The following is a 22,559-nucleotide window of genomic DNA, read 5'->3' on the forward strand; positions in this document are numbered from 1 at the left end:
CTCTAGAACAATGAACCTAACATAGATAAATGAAGTGCAAGAGGCACTTGATAGAAGGAAGAAACAAGAGATACCTAGAACTGAGTATAGATAGAAGCAAGCACTTGTAGAAATCAAAGACATATTCCTTGATGCATTTAGATTGCTAGTACCTGATGAAACCAAGCCCATCATGGAGCAATTGTCCAACATAGTGGCCCAGGTGCAAAACGAAGACCTTGATACTAATGTTAAGTTATTAGAATGGTCTAAAAAGAAGTTTCAAATGAAAGTTAATGAGAAAATATCTAGTGAAATAGCACTTTAACAAGTTGAATTGGCTAATAAGGTTGAGGAAATGAAAACAGTACTTGAGAATATATTCTCATTGTACTCCAAATTGTGTGACTCACCATTCTTCACACAAGAAACTAGCCAAAGGATTTTGAGCTTGGAACGAAATCTTAAGATTTCTAGCACATAGCTACCGAAAGATCCAACTCAAAGTGAGAAGCATTTTGCAACTACGCTTCACACCTAGAAAGAGTTATCTGTGTTGACAATAGAAGAGGCCAATGCCAAGGCCAAATTGATATAGATTCAATCTACCATTACTCCACATCTAGAAGTACTCCACAAGAAAATGACCCATGCAAAAAATGTTCTAAAGAAAGATCCTAATCTTTCTACCCTAGAAGGCCTAGTACATCTTGCAGTAGAGACATCCATCCAACACAAATTACTGGAAATTTCCTTGGACAATTGGGATGCTTCTCTAAAGATGATCATGGAGGTAAATTAAACATTTTTGGCTAAATATTCCATTCATTCTTAGGACCCTTTGACATAAGTGTCAAAAAGGGGGAGATGTAAATAAAAAGGGGGAGAAATTACATTTTATATTCTTTGAAGAAGGTAATAAAGAATATCCAAAGGGGGAGATATTCAAATTCAAATTTTTTGGAAGTAATAAGGAGATACAACCAAAAGGATGCAAAAACTGCAAGAAGATGTGAAAGGGGGAGCAGAAATAAAGGGAAAGTACAAACAAACAAATACAAAGCACAAATAAGGCAAAGAATATCAGACACATCAGCATGAGACAAATTCAACACAAGAGTCTTTGGTTGCAAGAATGTAATTTTGGTTACGAAATTGGCCGATCAGCTCAGGGGGAGTTACAATTTTTTGAGGTATACAAAATTTTGAACAAGTTTTTGAAGTTTTGTACATATGCCGAATAGAAAGTCTAGTATACTCATAAAGATCAAATTCATAATGTTTAGTTAAGTGTTCTTTCCACTCATGTCAAAAAGGGAGATTGTTGGTCTCAGATTGGTTTTGACAATTGAGTGTCAACACACTTAACCAAATTCTCAAGATGATGTTGAGTATAATACAAAAGTCGAGCTACAGTGTGTGTCGAGCTAGAGAAATCAATAGGTGCCGAGTGAAGTTCAAGTGCTGAGTGATAAGTGATGCCGAGTAGAGTATAGATGCCAAGTGAAACATAATTGCTATAGGAGTCGAGTGAGACATAATTCCTATATGTGTCGAGCATCAACAACTAGTAAGTGTCGAGTAACACATAATCAACATATGAGTTTGTATCTTCACAAACTCATATGTAAACCATTTTTTTGAGCCAACACAGGATGAATCTCGAAGGATCTTGAAGATAAGATCGAATCTTTTGCATTACCTATGTAATCAACATGCAACCAATAAGAAAAATGGAGAAGGCATGCAACCAATAGGAAAAGTGCAAGAATTGAACAGGAAATGAAGAGTAAATATTGATCGTAGATTCATACCTAACCCTAAGTCTTTGAAGCCTTTAAAAAGGAGGATGAAACCCTATTATGTATGTGCATGAGAGAAGTGTATGGGTGAATTATAGTGAAGTACAAAAGGATGTAAAGACTCAGAGAAGAGCAGAATAACATTGCAAAATTCAGTTGATCAAGAACAAAGTATTAAAATTTCAAGGAGAAGACATATCAAATCAAGCAAGGATTAGAAGAAATAGAGCAGAATGAGGATCTGGAATCAACAATTAAGGATTACAACTCATCAGGTCAAGACTTTCTAATACTCTCTAGCAATTGTATTAGGAATTAAAATCCTATGATGATAGGTTGTAAGCCTTTAGACAATGTGCTAAATCCTTTAATAAGGTAACATTCCAAGTGAATGTTTGTAAATCCTTTAATCAAGTCACTTTTAATAGGGTGTAAATGTTAGAGTAAATAATTAATCATTAATTATTTATTCTATTTACTTAAGCTTACTTAGGTTAATGCATTTATTTAATATTTAGTATTTAATGCATGTAGTGATGAGTTGTTGACAACAGGGGAGTTTGTTCCCTTCTAGCATGTTCCACCTTTTTGTGGAAAGGTGCTTGGTTGTCAACCTTATCTTCTACCACCTTCCAGCTTGTTCTACAAGCTTCCTTGAGGCTTTTATAAGTCGTCTCTCTCATTGTATCTCACAATGCATTGCATTCTCATTGTAAATACAATTTCATTATTTTGCATATTTTCTCTCTCTCATGTTCATTTAGGGTTTTCCAAGCTCCACCTCTTCCTTCTTGGTTTCCCTTCGATAGGTTATTTTGCATGTAGGTGATCTTGGCGATTGTGGAGTTGGATTTCATCAACTCCTACATGGTATCAGAGCCTCCTTGCTGCTGCTTCATTGAAGGATTTTTTAAGCTGTAATTCAGAGACACAAACCCTAGTTTGTTTGTGATTTTTTCTTCAATCTGGGGGAAGAGCAATTTTTTGGAGCACTTTGGGGCCAAATGGACACTGCTATTGGATCCGAAAGGCCATTTGCAGTTAGGATTCATATAAAATTTGTAGATTTTGGAGTTAGAGCTCCAAGAGGCAAATTTTTTTTGGTTGCAGGGGTTTTCGTACGGATCGTACAGATTCACGGCATAAAGTAAACAAAAAAAAAAGTAGGCACTGCCACCGTACCACTATGGGGCCGCCACCATGCCACCCGCGCGTAGCCTACAGCGCTGCCTTGGGCTCCACCTTAGCCAAAACCCTGCCAACCCACTACCTCTGCAGGTTCTCTGCCGGTGGTTACATCCAGTTCCCCTGCTCCAACAGTTGATTGCCGCTCTGCTTTGCCCATGGACACATCTACATTTTTTGCATTGTAAGCACAACACCCACCAGTCAGCAGGTGACACGTGGCACATGCCATGTCACACTTTGCCATGTGGACATTGCCACATCACCCAACTGACATCACCATTTTGCCACATAGCGTCCATGTGGTAGCCACATGGCCTCTTTTTTTCCTCAACGGGCCACAAGTCATCAAATTTATGCTAGCTATTTGCTGACATCAGCATGATGTCAACACTACATCAACACCTTCTTGTGACTCTCTAGGGTCATTTTGGACCTACCTTTGATTTTTTGGCCATAACTTGAGCATACGAAGGTATTTTTCCGATCCGAAAGAAGTACCGAAAAGCTGGTTCCAAGATGGAGACATTGGTGTAGGTATTTTTAGGTTTTGATGTAGTTTTATTGCCCATTTTTTAGTTGAAGTTCAAAGTTCTATTTTTGACTCTAGCATGCATATCTTTTGCATCCCATGTTAGTTTTTTGAAAACGTTATATTTTTGGAAAGTTGGTTTTGTCCTCTTTTCAAAAATGTGGTCTTTTCCTTAGATTTTGGCCCATGTTCTTTCTATCATGTTATTGGCATTTTTGCTCTATGGTGGATATAATCTTGGGTGTTTTAGGTTTGAGAATCATTTTCTTGGCATGGTTTCTTTTGTTTGGGTTGTCTTATCTTTTGAGTCAGCTTTTTTCCTATTTTGATCATTGTAGACATCATTTGTAAGCTCTTTTCTATACGCCTTGAGATAAAGTGTCACTTTTTCATTTCGGGTTCATGAACATTATTTTTTGAGACAGTTGTACTTGCACTATTTTTATAAAGCACCATGGGGAGGATAGTTGTTTTCTATTTTAGGCCTTCTCCCTTTGTCAAGTTAGTGTCCCTTCCACAACATTAGCTCCATGTAGTATCGTTGTGACTGTGTCTTTATAGGTGTTTGTACCTCTTCCTCTCTTGTCGTTCTTAGTTCGTTTATAGGAGATTATTGGCCCAACTTGTTAGTTGCCTATCATCTCACCCTGTCTGCATTAAGGGGGGGGTTATGTTGTTGTTATAATGCATCCGTGGTTCGATGGTTCGATAGTGTGAACTATGTATTCAGTGGTTGATCCTATATACGAGGCAATTGTAGTGGTTGGCTACCTATGCATTTTGGTGAGATGGATCATCTACCATATAGACACGCTTGATTTGTGCCATCTTCCATGGAGGTTCTTCAGATCAGTAGTTTCTTTTTTATGGTAGATTTTGTGGCTTCTTCATGATTCAGTGATGCTCTTCATGATCACTCCTTGTTCTTGTTTTAGGGGACATTCCCCTAGTTGGAGGCTTCTTGAGTTCTTCATTAGGTTTTTACCTCTTTTTGGGGGAGGGTTTTTCCCACATGGTTTTCTCTCTTTCCCCATTTTTAGAGGTTGCATCTCTTTGCATTGTACGTGGGTACCTAACATGGCCTTGTTGTCGGGACCCATTTTGCATTTTCATCTTAGTTTTGTGAGCTTAAGGCATTCCCCTAAGTTGCACTTAAGAGGGGTGTTAGAGTAAATAATTAATAATTAATTATTTATTCTATTTACTTAAGCTTACTTAGGTTAATGCATTTATTTAATATTTAGTATTTAATGCATGTAGTGATGACAACACGAGAGTTTTTTCCCTTCTAGCATGTTCCACCTTTTTGTCGAAAGGTGCTTGGTTGTCAGCCTTATCTTCTACCACCTTCTAGCTTATTTTACAAGCTTCCTTGAGGCTTTTATAAGTGGTCTCTCTCATTGTATCTCACAACGCATTGCATTCTCATTGTAAATACAATTTCATTATTTTGCATATTTTCTCTCTCTCACGTTCGTTTAGGGTTTTTCCAAGCTCCACCTCTTCCTTCTTGGTTTCCATTTGACAGGTTATTTTGCATGTAGGTGATCTTGGTGACTGCAGAGTTGGATTTCATCAACTCCTATAGTAAAGTCTTTGACAAGATAAGCCTTTCATAGGGTAGACCATTGGAAGTGGTCGAACTTTGTAACCTTAAACAGTTACATATGGCGACAATGATACTTTGTGGGTGTCATCCCCACCCCAGTTTCACCTTCTCATTTTGGAGGGTTTCTGGGTTACCAAATCTTGCATTATCTGTTTTCATGCATGTCTTTACTTTCATGTTTATTAGATGAATTAGATGCATGTGAAATTTTTTAGTTAAAAGGTTTTGAAATGGTTGAAGTTAATTACTTCTGGTTCACCCCCCCCCCAGTAAATCTTTCCACTTGTAAATTCCAATAGTTTAGAGTCCATGAATTTGAACCATTACACCATTTTGGATCGTTATGTTTTCAGCCCCGTCCATATAGCGTACAAAACCTTTTTTTAGCATTCAAACCATTTTTCTTTGCTGATGATAATTGTGGCATCCACTTTTTCTTTGGCCTTTTGGTTTGTGTGCGGCTTTATTATGCTTGGTTTGGCATAATGAAACTATCCAAATTGAAAATGGGGTTGATAAGATAGTGTTGATTTATCCGCAGGGATAAATTTTGGTGCAGATTTTGAATGAATATCAAGGAGAGGATTAATGGGGATGCTATTAGTTTCTAAGAATTTGAATGGTTTAGGGTGTTTCTGAGCAATAAAGCCATTTAGGGTTTTCCTATCCTTATATCCATTGCTAGATTTCATGTTGATTTCTTGCTTCATGGATGATTTGATACATGTGGTGCACTTCGATTATGTGATCCTTGCATACCTAGTTTTCTCAAAGAAAATAGCTTGATTTCTCTGTCTATCTTTCTCTTCTTCACCATGATTCTGTAAAATTCTACCTTGGAGGCCTCTATTGATTTTTTACATAAGATCTATCTATTTTAGGGCCTCCTTCCTTAGGCGAACGTGCTTCCACCCTCCTTCTTCAATGTTCCTTTCATTTCTTGTGTATCGTGTGTTTGTGGATTAGGGTTCTATGTAGTCTTCTTGTGATCCGGGGGATATTTTCACCAAAAATTGAAGTATCTCCAAAACTCCAACAATCAATGTCATTTTTAAGTCTTTAAAATTTTGCACCCAACGCAATTCGAATGGGCAAAAAAGGAGTTCATACACTTGAGATATGGCCAGTCAAAGTTGGGTCAAACCTTGGGTAGAGATCATCAAAAAGGAAAAATTTCAAACTCTCCAAAATTGGTCGAAGTTGGCGCCAAAATGAGGGTCTCGTCGAGAGCTTTTCGAAAATGTTCGTTTCGTCGAAATTGGACTCCGTATGCAAAAGTTATGTGCAGTCAAAGGTGGTTGACCAAAATGATTGATGATGGTGATGTGGCAGATTATGGAGGCGACACGTGTCACCAATGTGGCATCAATTAATAAAAAAATTAGGTGCCATGCGTATGGCAGGAAGCCACATGGCACCTTCAAATTTGTTGGCATTATATATACGTGGCTTCATTTAATGTTAACATTGACAAGTGAATAGTGAGGGTCGACCCCTTGACCGTCGGGCATCAAAAAAAAGCCCGTGGCCATTACGCTACTGACTGCCTTCAACAACATATGGCGTAATGTTATTAATAACTAGGAATTGACCCCAATTTGGTTTAAAGGGCGGTACGGTGGTTGGAACCACCGACCTCCCTCCACTTTGCATTTTTTCAAAATCTTCATTGCCACTGCGCCACGTGAGTGGCTTGTGATATTATTAGCGTAGATTTTATTTAAAGTGTATCAAAGCCCGATTCCCTCTTGTCTACGTAAAGGCAATTACTAAATGAGGACAAATTTATAAAATAGAAATAAGTCTCATTTCCAAGAGAGACTGTTGTAAGGGTCTAAATATATTTTGCCCTATTATTAGACATTGTTTTGTATAAAAAGAGGGGTTAGGGGTCTTTTGAAGGCATGGAAAATGAAGGGAGAAATGAGGCAAATGGTGAGAGAGATATTATGTATTTGGAGACTTAGTCATTTTTCCTACACATAGAGGAATTTTGCTGCATGTGCTTGAAGGGAATTGTCATAAATCATTTGTATTGATTTATTAGAGTTAATCAGATCGGTCCCCCTATTGGAGCTAGACCCAGAGACATAGTCCTTCCCGGATGAACTCCGAAATCAAATGTGTTGTGTCTCTATCTCTCTTTCTATCATCTCATTTTGTGTTTTCTTATTTGCAATTACGTTAATTTTTCTTTATTAAAGCTTTAAAATTAACTTTATGTAATTGGTTAGCATTCTCTGTAATAGTCCCAGATCCCAGAAATCATATCAAATTTGGTATCAGAGCATTGTTGGACTAGTATTGTAGATTTGAATGTTAACAAGATCCAGGTTGAATCAAGGCAAAGGTGATCTTGAAGAATATAATCCTGAGATCAGAAAACGAAGAGCTAATCCACCGTTTCAGATGGAAGATAAAAGTGGTGGACAAGGTTCAGAAGATCAAAATGTCCAAAAGACTCTCCAAAGTTTGCAAACAATGGTAGAAGTTTTGTTACAAGAAAGTGAAGAGAAGATGCGAAGGCATGCAGCTCGTGATGACAAAGGGAAAAAGAAAGGCGCTAATGATGATCTTGATCGTGAGCCTCCATCTTCTCCCTCTTCTCCTTCTCCCCCTTCTTCTCCTTCTTCTACACATTCTGAGTCTTCTAATATTTTTAAGGGTGGACATAAGCCTCGAATAAATTTGGATGTAAGGTTTGACTTGCCAAAATATTGTGGGGAGTTAAATGCTGAGAAATTAGATGACTAGATTAAGCAAGTAGAAGTCTACTGTAGAGTCCAAAACCTTGTAGATGATGTTGATAGAATTCAATTAGCCACTCTTTGGTTAGGCGGTGTAGCTCTAACTTGGTGGGAGAGTAGGACCCAACATGAAACTTCAAAACATGGTAAGTTAAATATGTCTTGTTCAGAATTTGTTAGTGCTTTAAAGAAGCAATTCTACCCCCTAGGGCATATGTAGCAGTTAATGATGAGTTGGCAACATTTTAGGCAAGGGAAAGGTCAAATTGTCCAAGAGTACACCCATGAGTTTCATAAAAGGGCTATTTCATTAAATGTCCCATTGTATACCCAGGACACTTTACTCAAGTATATAGGTGGTCTTCATTCTTACCTAAGGCACTCTATTCTCGTCCTGAATCCTTGTAATTTGGATGAAGTATGTTTCCAGGCAACACATTTAGAGTCAAGAGGTAAGGGTACCTTCATTGATAAGTCTAACAAAAAGTCATCTAAGTCTAAGGAAAATTCCAAAGGCAAAGGGAAGGGTAAAAAGACAGCTACGGTAAAGAAAGAGGGTGAGAAACCCACATGCTCACATTGCAAGAAAGAAGGGCATGATGATTCTATGTGCTGGAAGCTGCATCTTGAAAAGAGGCTGAAGTGATTTGGTGGAAATAAAGGCAAAGAAAAGATTGCTGCTGTAGCTCAACAGGATCTTGGATCTGACTCCAGAGATGAAACAAAGATCATTGCTATCGGGATCCAAGGTAAAGGAAAGGTATTTCTCTTTCATCAACTACCAGTTCTTCTAGCATAAGTGCAAGTACAAGTGAAGATTCTTCTCCTAAGAATGATAAGAAAAGGAATGAATTGTTTCACATTCGAGTTGTCATCAAGCAAAATAAGGTTGATACATTATTTGATACGAGTTCTCAAGTTAACTTGATATCTGAGGAAATTGTTAAGAAACTTAATCTGACTACAACATCTCATCCAAAGCCATATCCTCTTGGATGGGTTTGCAATGATGCGCAATTACAGGTAACCAAGCAATGTAAGTTAAGATTTTCTATCACTGCAAACTTTGTAGATGAGGTAGAAGTTGATGTAGTCCCTCTAGATATTTGTGGTCTTGTACTTGGGAGTCCCTATTTATATGATCAACAGGCTATCTTCTATAGGGGGGAAAATAAGTATCATTTGTTTAAAGATAAAATTGAATACATTGTACGAGCACATAAGGTTAAGACTAATCTGGCACTAGTTAATGCTGGTCAAATGAAAAGGTTAGTCAATTCTAGTAAGAATTTTGTGTTGATGATTATAAAAGCCAAAGAAGATGAAACATCTGAGGCATTTAAGGGATGTGATCCAAAACATAAAGATGAAATGGTCAAAGTTGTTTCTGCCTACGATGACTTGTTTCAGGAACCAAAGGGATTGCCTCCTAAAAGAGAGATACAACATGAAATTCAGTTGTAGCCAGAAGTGCCACTTCCTAATATCGGCATGTACTGTTTATCAGTCTTGTAGAATGAAGAAATCAAGAAGCAAGTTCAGGAGCTCGTTGAGAAAGGAGTTATTTGTCCTAGTACTTCTCCTTGTGGTTCTCCTATTGTGTTGGTTCCAAAGAAAGATGGGACTTGGAGAATGTGCATTGACTACAGGGTTTTGAACAAGATAACGATAAAGAATAGGTACCCTCTTCCTAGAATTGATGATTTACTTGATTAGTTGAAACATGCAATTTATTTCACTAAGCTAGACTTACGTAGTGGATATCATTAGATAAGAATTGCAAAAAATGATATTTGGAAAACTGCTTTTAAGACAAAACAGGGACTTTATGAGTGGTTGGTTATGCCATTTGGGCTTTGTAATGCACTAGCTACATTCATGAGAGTCATGAATGATGTCTTTTGTCCTTTTATTGATGATTTTGTCATTGTCTATCTAGATGATATTCTTGTATTTAGTAAGTCTTGGGATGATCATATAATTCATTAAAAAAAGTACTTGATGTATTGAGAAAAGGAAAACTCTATGTAAAGATGTCAAAATGCAAATTTGCAAAGACATCCTTAGTGTACTTAGGCTATGTCATAGGAAATGGTCAATTGAAAGTAGACCCTGCGGAGGTTGAATGTATTGTAAAATGGCCTAAGCCAAGTACAGTTACAGAAGTCAAAAGCTTTTTAGGTGCAGTTCAATATTGGAGAAAGTTCATTGCAAACTTCTCTTATATTGCATCACCGTTGCACGCATTGACTAGTACCAAGGCAACTTTTCAGTGGGGAGGTCCACAACAAAAGGCTTTCGACACTTTGAAGGAAAAGTTGAGCACTGCACCAGTTCTGGCTTTACCAGATTTACATCTCCCCACAACAAAAGGCTTTTGACACTTTGAAGGAAAAGTTGAGCACCACACCAGTTCTGGCTTTACCAGATTTACATCAACCATTTGAGATTGAGATAGATGCAAGTGGGTTTTCCATGGGAGCTGTACTCATGCAAGGAGGTAAACTAGTCTGCTACCACTTTGAAACTTTTCGGAGTAGTGAGTAACTATCCTACTTATGATAAGGAACTTTATGCTTTAGTTCAGAGTGTTAAAAAATGGAAGCACTACTTAATGGGAAAGGAAACTATAATCCACACTGATCACCAGTGGCTACAATATTTGCACTCACAATCTAAGTTGCAACAGAGTAGGCATTTTAGGTGGATGGGTTTTCTACAATAGTTTCATTTGGTAATTAAGTATAAAAAGGGTTCCCATAACAAAGTAGCAGATATGCTCTCTAGGCCTCCTGCTAAGAATGCTTTGATAATCCTTTAGAATAGTTCTATGGTTCATGAAAGTTTTTAGGAACAATATGCTAATGATGAGGACTTTAAGGATATCTATGCAGCTTTAATCCAGGGTAAACATGTGGAAGAGAAAGATTACTATGTGCAGGATAATTTGTTGTACCACTTGGGAAAACTATGCATTCTTAAAGATGAACAAGCACATGTAATCCATGAAGCACACACCTCTTTGATTGCAGGGTATTTCAGGGTAAGTAAGACATTAGCTCAATTGTAGAAATATTGTTACTGGCCTCGTATGAAGGAAACTATCACCAAGTATATAAAAGGATGTGTAATGTGTGCAACCAGTAAGCCAAGTAATAGGAATTGGGTTTGTACACACCATTACCTGTACCATCCTGTCCATGGGAAAGTGTATCTATGGACTTTGTGGGGGGTTCACCAATGTCTAGGAAAGGTCATGATTATTTGTATGTAGTAGTTGATCAGTTCAGCAAAATGTGTATTTTAATGCCTTGTAAAAAACAAGTCACTGCTGAACTGACTGCTCATTTGTACTTTCAAAATGTATGGGTTCATTTTGGGTTACTCACTTCTATTGTATCGGATTGAGATTCTCAATTCTTAGGGGAATTTTGGTCATCTTTATGGGGACTCATGGATACCAAGCTGAAGAAGAGTACAACCTTCCATCCACAGACCGACAAACCGACAGAGGTAGTGAACATGACAGTTGTGCATCTGCTTAGAGGTTACTGCAACAAACATCCTAAGTTGTGGGATGAAAGTCTTCACTATGTGCAACACACTTACAACCATGCAGCACACTCTTCTATAAAGAGGTCTCCTTTTGAGACTTGCTTCGAATATTTGCCAAAAAAACCAATGGATTTTGCTTTTGGAAAGGACGACATCATCGATGGACGCCATGATGCAGCAAGGGCTTTGAAGTTCATCCAGAAGGTCCAAGCAATCCATCAGGCAGTAGAAGCACAGTTGGAGCAGAGCCAAGAAAAATACAAGGCTCGCCATGATAAGCATCGCATTGATCATCAGTTCCAAGTTGGTGATAGAGTTTGGTTACATATTAGTAAGGAAAGAATGCAAGGTGAAGGAAGGAAGCTCAAGCCTATCAGGTATGGTCCTTTTGAAATCCTAGAAAAGATTGGTACTAATGCCTTCCACCTTAATCTTCCTCCATACATGCAAATTTACTAAGTTGTCAATGTTGAGAATCTGAAGTTGTATGAGCCTCCAATGATCTTGGATGAAGACATCAGTGTTTAGGTTCCATCAGTTGATGATCTTTCACGAGAGTATATGATAGAATTGCCAGAAGATGTCATCCTTGACAGGAATGTTAGAACTTCATGAAGAGGACCAGTTGAATACCTCCGAGTGGGATTGAAGGGGATGCATCCAAGCAAAGCAAGATGGATGGAGATTGGTAAAGTGAGGGAGAAATACCCTCACCTATTTTTCGAGTAATCAAACTTTCGGTGGTCCGAAAGCTTCTCAGTGGGGAGGCTCACTGAGAAGCTTGATCCGGGGGATATTTTCACCAAAAATTGAAGTATCTCCAAAACTCCAACAATCAATGTCATTTTAAAGTCTTCAAAATTTTGCACCCAACGCAATTCGAACGGGCAAAAAAGGAGTTCATACGCTCGAGATATGGCTAGTCAAAGTTGGGTCAAACCTTGGGCAGAGATCATCAAAAAGGCAAAATTTCAAACTCTCCAAAATTGTTCGAAGTTGGCACCAAAATGAGGGTCTCGTCGAGAGCTTTCCGAAAATGTTCGTTTCGTCGAAATTGGACTACGTATGCAAAAGTTATGTGCAGTCAAAGGTGGTTGACCAAAAGGATTGATGATGGTGATGTGGCAGATTATGGAGGTGACACGTGTCACCAACGTGGCATCAATTAATAAAAAAAATTAGGTGCCACGCGTATGGCAGGAAGCCACGTAGCACTTTCGAATTTGTTGGCATTATATATACGTGGCTTCATTTAATGTTAACATTGACAAGTGAATAGTGAGGGTTGACCCCTTGACCACCGGGCATCAAAACAAAGCTCGTGGCCATTACGCTACCGACTGCCTTCAACAACGTATGGCGCAATGTTATTAATAACTAGGAACCGACCCCAATTTGGTTTAAAGGGCGGTGCGGTGGTTGGAACCACCGACCTCCCTCCATTTTGCATTTTTTCAAAATTTTCATTGCCACTGTGCCACATGAGTGGCTTGTGATATTATTAGCGCAGATTTTATTTAAAGTGTATCAAAGCCCGATTCCCTCTTGTCTAAGTAAAGGCAATTAGTAAATAAGGACAAATTTATAAAATAGAAATAAGTCTCATTCCGAGGAGAGACTGTTGTAAGGGTCTAAATATATTTTGCCCTATTATTAGACATTGTTTTGTATAAAAAGAGGGGTTAGGGGCCTTTTGAAGGCATGGAAAATGAAGGGAGAAATGAGGCAAATGGTGAGAGAGATATTATGTATTTGGAGACTTAGTGATTTTTCCTGCACATAGAGGAATTTTGTTGCGTGTGCTTGAAGGGAATTGTCAAAAATCATTTGTATTGATTTATTGAAGTTAATCGAATCGGCCCCCCTATTGGAGTTGGACCCGGAGACGTAGTTCTTTTGGGATAAACTCCGAAATCAAATGTGTTGTGTCTCTATCTCTCTTTCTATCATCTCATTTTGTGTTTTCTTATTTGCAATTACGTTAATTTTGCTTTATTAAAGCTTTAAAATTAACTTTATGTAATTGGTTAGCATTCTCTGTAATAGTCCTAGATCCTAGAAATCAGATCATCTTGTGTGTTTTTTGACTATGTTCAACTAATTCTCTAATATGTTCTTCATGTTGCTCAACTAAAATCTCAAACTAGTTTCTTAGGGAGAGCTCTTCAGCATTAGGTTTTTTTTGTGCTATGATATTTTCTGATTTCACATCATGCCTTTGTTGCTTGGGGAGCACTGCCATCAAGATTTAGGGTTTCTTTTACGATTTTGTTGAAACTTCCCATTATTTACAATATTCACATTCTTCGCTTTGTTTGCCATATTCGTTTGCCATATTCGCCACATATTCCATTTAATATCAAATACTTATTTCTCATAAAATATAATCAATTTACTAAAATTAACATAAACAGTGAGTTTATTTTAATTATTAAATTTATTCATAATTAAATTAAATTAAATACTAGAACTATTAGGCAAATACTGGCCACTAGGTGACACTTGTTTAACTATGTAGATGGAGTTATACAAACAAAAAAAGTTTACCAATTTTTTTATAACTAGAATGCATACAATTATGAAGGTTCATATTTCTTTGGCTACAAATCAAAAGCAAGGAAAGAAATACCGATTATGCCAAAATTCACTCGATACTCATTAAGAATGCACTAGAAACATCCACATATATCAGAATAATATAATTACAAATCTAAAGTATAACTCTACCCTCTTTAAACAAATATGAAAAATTAAATATCACTAAAACATATTATTATTATTTTAATTTTATTTTTGCCTTAGAATAGTATTGACTCTATATTAATTATTTTCAAAGTAGTTTTTTAATTTATAAAATATAATAATTTATTTAATTCAAGAAACAAATAAAAAATACATTTCTTATTTTTTTATTGAAAAATACTTAATTAGCAAAGAGTATTGTTAACACATGTTTAATGATGTTATAAACTAGGTTTTGTTAAAAATCTAATTCATTCAATCTAATTTTCCTCTTTTATTAATATATTAAACCAAATATATATATAATTTGAGATTATCATAATTTAATTAATAATAGAAAAATATTATTAAATGCATTAAACACACACTTATATAGTCACACACACATATATATACATAAACATAAACATATACATATAATATTAATGTTTTGTTATTATATAATGTTCATGTTATTTAAAAATAATTGACAATACAAGAGATGGAGGATATAGTAGAGATGAAAATAAATTTAGATTAACAGATTTGTTGAAATTATAAGCTAAATCTTGTCATATGTCTAAATTTATTTAATCTAATATTCCTCTTTTAATAATGTATTAATTTAAATATAAAGAAATTAGAATCATCTTGACTTAATTTATAATGAGAATATTGTTATAAACATGAGACTTTAACTTATTATTCTCTAAAAATATAATTAAACAATTGAGATGTAAACATGTGTTAGAAGTTTGAAGAACACAAATGACAATTAAATAAACATATAATATGTTGTAGCTTCAAATATTGCTAGCACTCTAAGACAAATTATGAAAAACTTTCATAGCTTATATACATAAAATAGATTTATGTTATTAAAAAATACTAATGCCATCTAATAACCATTGATAGAGAACATATTGGCATAGACAACAAAATAGAATATTAAGATTAATTTGTTGTAAATCTTCTTAAACAAATAGATTTGTTAATGCTACAAGGTGAATCTTCTAACATGTATAAATTCCTTTTACCTAATATTCCTATTTTATAATATACTAAATGAATATAGATAAGAATAATCTTGACTTTAAAATGAGAATATTGTTAAACACATGTGTGACTTTAACTTATATTCTCATTATATATATTTTATTCAAAAGATTCAATTCATTTTATAATATTATACCAATGCTATTTATTATAATTGACAATACATGAGGCAAATAATGTAGTTTAAAGTTATAAGATGGAAAAAATAAGTAAGTATATATATATATATATACAATACTCTATTATTTCCTATGTTTTTTTCTTACTTGAGAATGTTACATATTTAACTATGTAGAGGACATTATAAGTAAAGATGGTTTACCAAGGATTTTATAACTAGAATGCATACATTTATGAATAAAATTATTATAGAACACTTTTTTTTTTATTAAAGGTTAATTTCTTTGGAAAGAATCAAAAGTTGAGGGGTATCCACTATGTCAAAATTCCTTCCAAATTCATTAAGAACTATGAAACTCGTTCAAGTATTGGGTCTTTTCCCCTAAGACATCTACATAAATCAAATCATAAAAAATTCTAGTATTCATAATAAATAAAAAATAATATAATTATAAAATCTAGAGTATAACTCAGCCCTCTTTAAACAAATATAAAAAATTAAATATCACTAAAGCGCATTATTATTATTATTTTAATTTTATTTCTGTCATAGAATGGAAATGACTCTCTCTCCTGTTTTCAAAGTGAAAAAAAGCCCTCAAGAGCATCTTTTCAATCCCACACATAAATATAAGAATATATATATTTAACTTTTGCAAAACTATGTATTTCTATAAAAAGAATTTATTTTCATGTACAAAATATGGGTAGAGCCATTTCTAAAATAAAAAAATAATGTAGTCCTCACCCAATAATAGGAGTGTATAAAGGTCCCCCACGTAAAAAAAAAAAAAAAAAAACAAGAAGAAAAAACATGGAAAGTGATGGGAATAAGGATAGAAACACGCATATAATATAGTCCCCCACAGGCGACTGAAGCTTTTTGTCTCGTAGTCGGGTCCACAAGTGTTTTTGAAGGTGGAAGGCAAAATCTGAATTTTCATTACATGCCATGTTGGAAACAATAAATATATTCCCTCACTTGTAGTCTTCTCAGCCAACACCCATGATGGTCCACACCTCATTATGAAATACGGGCCAAAATATTTTCGAGATCGCCTGGTCAAAATGTTCATCTCTGCATTCATGAGATTCTCCTCTACCCATGCACAAATATTTTACGGTTTTTCTGCAGCAGTTCTCTACCATACGCAAAGATTTTATCCTGCTAAACAATGGCGGAAAAGCGTGTAAAGGTGAGTAGGCCGTATCTATGGTGTTTGGAAATTCAAAGTCATCATCGTCGCCTCGGGGATGATTTCAAAACTGGGGAATTTAATAGTTTTGAAAAGTGTAAAGTTTGGTGGGAATGTGAATGTGATAATGTTTATTTTGAAATGTTAAAGCTTCTGGTGGGGCGCAGTCGGTATCGAGGGTTTAATTTGTACGGTGTTTTTTTTTTTCTTTTTTTTTTTGTGTGTCATCAGACGGACGGGGAAAGGTAAAGGGAAATGCTGTGTCCGGCTGGCTGGGACGCGTTTGATTTTTGTCTCTAGGGAAAAGTGTACCTGGCGTCAATTGACGGGAATTCTGCAGCCTACTTAGATGTATGATGCGGCCAGTGTGCTCTGTGCGCGACGTCTTGTAGAGATTTATGGCGGACTTTAGGTGTTTCGTGAGTTGAATTGAATTTGTGCTTTGAATTCCATTTTTTGGTGTACTTTGCGATTTGAAGGCGGTGAAGGCGGAAGAGATCCGGCGGGTTCAGGACGCGCAGGGCTCTAAATTGAACTTTTGATGTACTATAAATCTGGAGGAATCGGGAGAATTTGAATTTTCGTCTGTGATCGGAAAGGCAGGTATGAAGCGCGTTTTTGCTTTACTTTTAAAAATTTGTGCTGAATTAGCGGCGAATTTGAATACGATTGAGATTATCTGTGCTTTTTTATTGTTTTGAAGTTTTCTTATATTGGACTGCTCATGATTGCTTCAGGCTGAACGGGAGCTTTGGCTTAGCTGCCAATGAATTTTGCGGTGGATTTAAGACATGCTTCGCCTCTTCCGTGGAAGAATTTGCTATTTTGAGCTGGAATTGTTAGTTGAGGCCAATCTTTACCTTATCGTCGCTGGAATTTGAGGCGGAGTTGAAGGTAGACAACTGTGAACTGGATGGACCTTGGATACGAATCCATGTAAATCAGGACTTGAAATGGTGAATAATGCTTGAAATTTGAGTATTATTTTGAGAAATTGTGATTAATGCTTAAGTTTGGCACCATTCGGACTTTTGTGAAAAGTATATGCGATAAAAAGCTGTCGGTTTGTAAGACTTTCCAGCATTTACACAAAATTGTGTAGTAAGGCTGTTGAAAAAGCTTCCGATTAAGACAATGTTTTGAGCTTTACCGTGAAGCTTGTGAGCCTGTGCTTTAACTGAGCAGTTTAAGCTGTTTGAAAAGATCCGGAGTCCGTGAAACTCGTCTTGCAGAAAGAAAACTGAGTTGGAAAGTAAAGTATCAGATTCAGTTAATTCTGAGGCTAGCAGAAAGCTCTTTTGCTTGCCTGATAAATTGAACAGTCAAGCGGTTGAAGCAGATCACGTTTTCGGTGAGCTTTTTAGGTTCACCGAAAAATGAGTTGAAATTTCCAGGCAAGCGTTTGTTGTTCCAGTATGGAGTGATATTGATCAGACTTTGAAGGAAATCATTGTTGATGGCGAGAGATAAAGGAACAATGGAGGATTTTATCCGCGGGGGAGGAAAAGTGCGAAAGAGAGGCTCTTCGTCGTCGTCGTCGTCCACAATACTCCAGAATGTAAAGCTGAAACGTGCGATTCTGGCAGGGAGACGAGGAGGCTCCAGTACGCCGGTGCCGAATTGGAAAATGTCTTCAGAAACGCCTCCCATGGTGTCTTCGCCATATCCTCCTTCACTCAGTGGTATTGCCCGTGGTAACAGGGTCTCTGTTTCTGCAAGGAAATTGGCTGCAACTCTGTGGGAGCTTCAGGAAATACCGACCTCGTCTACAGTGGCAGTAGGCATACAACAAGATAAAAAGGTTAAAAAGAGCTCTCGGAATGGCGATTATTACAAAACCAGAAGCCGTGAGAGAACGCCGTTGCAGTCTCATTATCTGCCTCCGCATTTGTCTGATCCATCTCACAGTCCAAGCTCTCTGGTAGGCATTATCGCCCTTAATTTTCATATTATCGCCCTTAAATTTCATTGTATGACTAGGTTTAGATTCGGATGCAAAATCTTTTTAAGGGATTATTACAGTTGTAGTATGATACAGAAAACAAGTTGGAAACCGCCTCTCCACTTTTTCTGTATCCTGGAAGCAAAATCAAGGTTTTTATATACACAGCTAAATTCAAAGGCGTCAACCCAGATTGCCTGTTGTAGTTCGACAGGTTTAAAGCTTAAATGACAGCGAGCACATTCCAGAAATTTAAGTTGATCAATCAAGATTTTGTAATCTGAAAATTGTTTTGATGTGAACCCCTGTATATATTTTGCCTTGGTTTTAGGTGTATATATTGTTTTTCTTGTCCATATTTTTACCCTGTAGCTTTTTTTTACCTTGTGAAGTGTTGCCCATGGTCGAAATTGATTTGTAATATACTGCTCGGCTTCTTGCGGTTCTCTTGAGAAGAATACCCTTCTAATTCAAAGGTCAGCTCTCCTTGATTGCGATGGTCCTGGCCGTAGACACCCCACAGAAATCATTATTAAATTCTGAGCCCACTAACAATCAGTTCGAGAAAATTCTCTTGTAATGCATGCAGAGGTGAGAAACTATTTGGTGCTTCCTCGTGTTATTTGATTTAATGCCCCGGTCATCCATTGTTTGATCCCCGAGCCTCACTTTGGCTAGTGGTAGCTCTACAGGCCGCTGATGTGGACAACGGATTTTGCACTGTAGATTACCCTATGGAGTCTGTACTCAGTTATTGCCGTTTACTCCTGTAAAACATCAGTAAATCTGGAGTTACATTTCCTTGGTGCTTTGGTTTTCTGTAGCTTTCCTGCAAGATGCTTGGGCATTCCATTCTAAATGTTATCGTAGTTGACAGCATGTTGAGTCCCCATGACCTGGTGTTGTCGTTTGTGGATATTGACATTATTTTGTTCGTTTTGAGTATCCTATGTGTACAGCCATTGCTAATTTGGGCAAAGTTTCAGCACATCATTTCATGGTTCAATTTTAAACCTTGACACGATGCATATTCAGAACTAGTTTTAACCTCAAAATGAATTAATTAGTTTTATTTTGCAACATCCTCATGATTTATTTTCTGCCTACAGACAGCAGATCGATCTGGGACAGGCAGCCTCAGAAGACAAATAGCTGCTCTGATACAGAGGAATGGGCATGCTCGAAAAAATGGTGGATCTTTGCAGCCTTTACGGTCCCCAAGTAATGTGAGCTCAATGGAGGTATATAGGACTCAACTGCCACTGAGGAGATCTAAATTAGTGTAATTCATATATATTAATTGCAGAACGATAGTGCAATAAATTTACGTTTCTGTAGTTCAGGTTGATTCAAATGCACTCAAATTAAAAATGATTGTCAAGATAATTTTAAAATCTAATGATAAATGGTTTACAGTAGATTCCTTAACCAGAGAGTACTTTGTTTATCACACTTGTACAATAAATGATCTCTACAGGATGATAGTATTTTAAAATCAAATTAAGCTCTGGATTGACATTGTTCACTGTTCAATTTCATTCTTTCGAAGTTGTGCATATTTTCATAAGATAGCCATGAATTCTGCAGTGTTGTTTTCCAATTTTCGAGAATACAGGTGCTAAGAATATCTCTGTGTGCAGATAGAGACCCACGATCGAGCTTTCACCCCTTCAAGTTCCCTCATGGGTTTGAAGGTCAAGTCAGGGGAGTCAGGCTATAATCTCACCACTTCTTCCGAGCTGTTGAAGATTCTTAACCGTATATGGAGCCTTGAAGAACAACATTCATCCAGTGTCTCATTGGTATCTGCTTTACGATCTGAATTGGAACATGCCCGGGGGCGAATCAGGGAATTAATGCAAGAACAGAGAGAGGATCGTCACCAAATTGAGAGCTTGATGAAAAGAGTCACAGAAGAAAAGATGATTTGGAAAACCAAAGAACAAGATAAAGTTAGAGCTGCCATTCAAACGGCACGAGAAGAGCTAGAAGACGAAAGGAAATTTAGGAGGAAACTGGAGAGTGTAAATAAAAAGCTCACACGAGAGCTGGATGAAACAAAGGGGGCACTTGCAAAAGCACTCCAAGATTTTGAGAGGGAACAGAAAGCCCGGGAACTAATGGAAGAAGTGTGTGATGAATTGGCAAGGGAAATTGGAGAAGACAAGGCTGAGGTGGAGGAACTGAAACGTGAGTCTGTTAAGGTTTGGGAAGAGGTTGAGGAGGAGAGAAAGATGCTTCAGATGGCAGAGGTATGGAGGGAAGAAAGAGTTCAGATGAAGCTAGCAGAAGCCAGGCTCGAGCTTGAAGAGAAAAATGAAATTCTAGATAAGCTAAGAAGTGAGCTAGAGGCATTTTTGAGAGCCAAAAGGTCAAATGATTTGAAGAGTGAGGTAAGGAGCAGAATTGATGCAAGGGAAGCAGAGCTAGAACGAGATTCAATGAACGAGGTTAAAAATACACCTCAGGGGATGGATGATGAAGATTCAGCTGACAGTGATCTTCATTCAATTGAACTCAACAGAGAAACATTGGAGGATAATACTAGAGCCTACAAATGGAGTTATGCTACTTCTGGGAGATCAGAAGAAACAAAGGGTCGTAAATCAGGGGCAAACTTGAATGAAGAATCAAAAGGTCGGAGATCCAATGACCAAAGGATTCAGATTGAAGACCAGATGGGAAGTACTGCATGGCATGGGAGCAAAGCACAGATATTGGATAGGCTTAAAGGCAGCAAGCCTCTTGACAAAGAGAGGACGGCAGAAGGAATCGAGTGGGATTTTACAAGTAGTTCTCAGTGGATTGAGAGAAATATTGAATCATGGGATGATGGGCAAGATCATGGAAAACCCCCGAAAAATGCTACCGAGAGTCTGGCCAGAGGTAACAGCCTGACTGAATCTGAATGCAATGGTGCAAAGCAGGATCAGGAAAAGGCAAGGAGGTTTAAGTCTGTTGGTGGTGGCAGAGATCATTTTGTCAGTTCTGCATTAGTGTCTGCACATGGCTCCGCTAGCCCAACCCGACAGTGGAATCATCACTGGCCTCCTCCTGACCCTGGAAGTGCAAGGATGGGAAGATCAAAAGGTGGTTCAGATTGGGCCAAGGGATCGCGAGAGAACACTTTGAAGTCAAGACTACTGGAAGCTCGTTTGGAAGGTCAGCACACACATGCAGGTAGTTCAAAATATTTGGAGTACAAGTAGATGGGGAGAGGAAATACAAAGGAGGTATAGTTTGATTTATGCTGTTTTCTCCGGGATCTGTTCCTTTCCACATGACCTGTGCATAGACTATATTATCTGGATATAATGCTAGCAAAAGCTTTAGAACTTATTAACCAACATTGCTGCTCTCTTTCAATACTGCATTTTTAGATGCCATCCCTCTCCTTATTCAACTTGAATTCCTCTCTTTTCAACCTTCTCCTCTGGAGTCACCTGTTCTACTCCATACAGGTCATATCTCCACTAAAGAGAGACAACAAAGTCAGATTAGCATGTGTTATCCAAAACCTCAACATTTACGTTTATAAGTAAATGACCGAAAGTTCCATTTTGATTGTTGTACCTCTACAACACAATCTATCAATAACTTGGATCTAAGCCCGAGTCTCTGAGATGGCATGAAATGAGAATCAGGGAACATGTTCTTCAAACTTTCTAGTGTGTTTAAATTGTTCCCAGGTTTCTAAAATGCATAGCTAAACTTGAATCGAAGAGATTGGCACTACAGATATAAATCTGTAACTGTTTGTACATTATTTACCTTTTTGAGTAAATAGCTCATAGTTCGTTTCGACTATTATCATATAATATTATTGCTAGTTTGCTGAAAAGATAGTGCTCGGTTCCAATCGTATTCCATATCAGCACCCCACGCTCATTGAAAGTAGTTTGCCTTGAAGGACCATTTGACAATGCGATGTTATTTGACAATCAAGAATGTAGTTGCTAACAATTTTTTTTTGGTTTTGATTGTGCAAAATTTTTTTACACCAACTTTTCGGATCACAGTGAGTGATCCATCAATCAGGATGCAAGAGAAATAAGAACGTTGTGTTTAATATGCGCAAACTATGCATAAAGTAATGTACATTTAAAGATGGGATT

General features: G+C 37.1%; 1 protein-coding gene across 1 annotated transcript; it reads left to right on the forward strand.

The window, feature by feature from the left end:
• The first annotated feature begins 16,876 nt into the window (after window positions 1-16,876).
• Window positions 16,877-22,285, forward strand: LOC149540722 (uncharacterized protein At5g41620-like). Its single transcript, XM_089801814.1, has 4 exons — window positions 16,877-17,105; window positions 17,240-18,423; window positions 19,554-19,685; window positions 20,085-22,285. The coding sequence occupies exons 2-4, from the start codon at window positions 17,959-17,961 to the stop codon at window positions 21,651-21,653; spliced, it is 2,166 nt and encodes a 721-aa protein (XP_089657940.1). The 5' UTR covers window positions 16,877-17,105; window positions 17,240-17,958; the 3' UTR covers window positions 21,654-22,285.
• The last annotated feature ends 274 nt before the right edge of the window (window positions 22,286-22,559 follow it).

This window comes from Cupressus sempervirens, chromosome 9, assembly GCF_028749045.1.
Source record: "Cupressus sempervirens isolate cs-2001-9-10 chromosome 9, ASM2874904v1, whole genome shotgun sequence".
NCBI classification, from domain to species: Eukaryota; Viridiplantae; Streptophyta; class Pinopsida; order Cupressales; family Cupressaceae; genus Cupressus; species Cupressus sempervirens.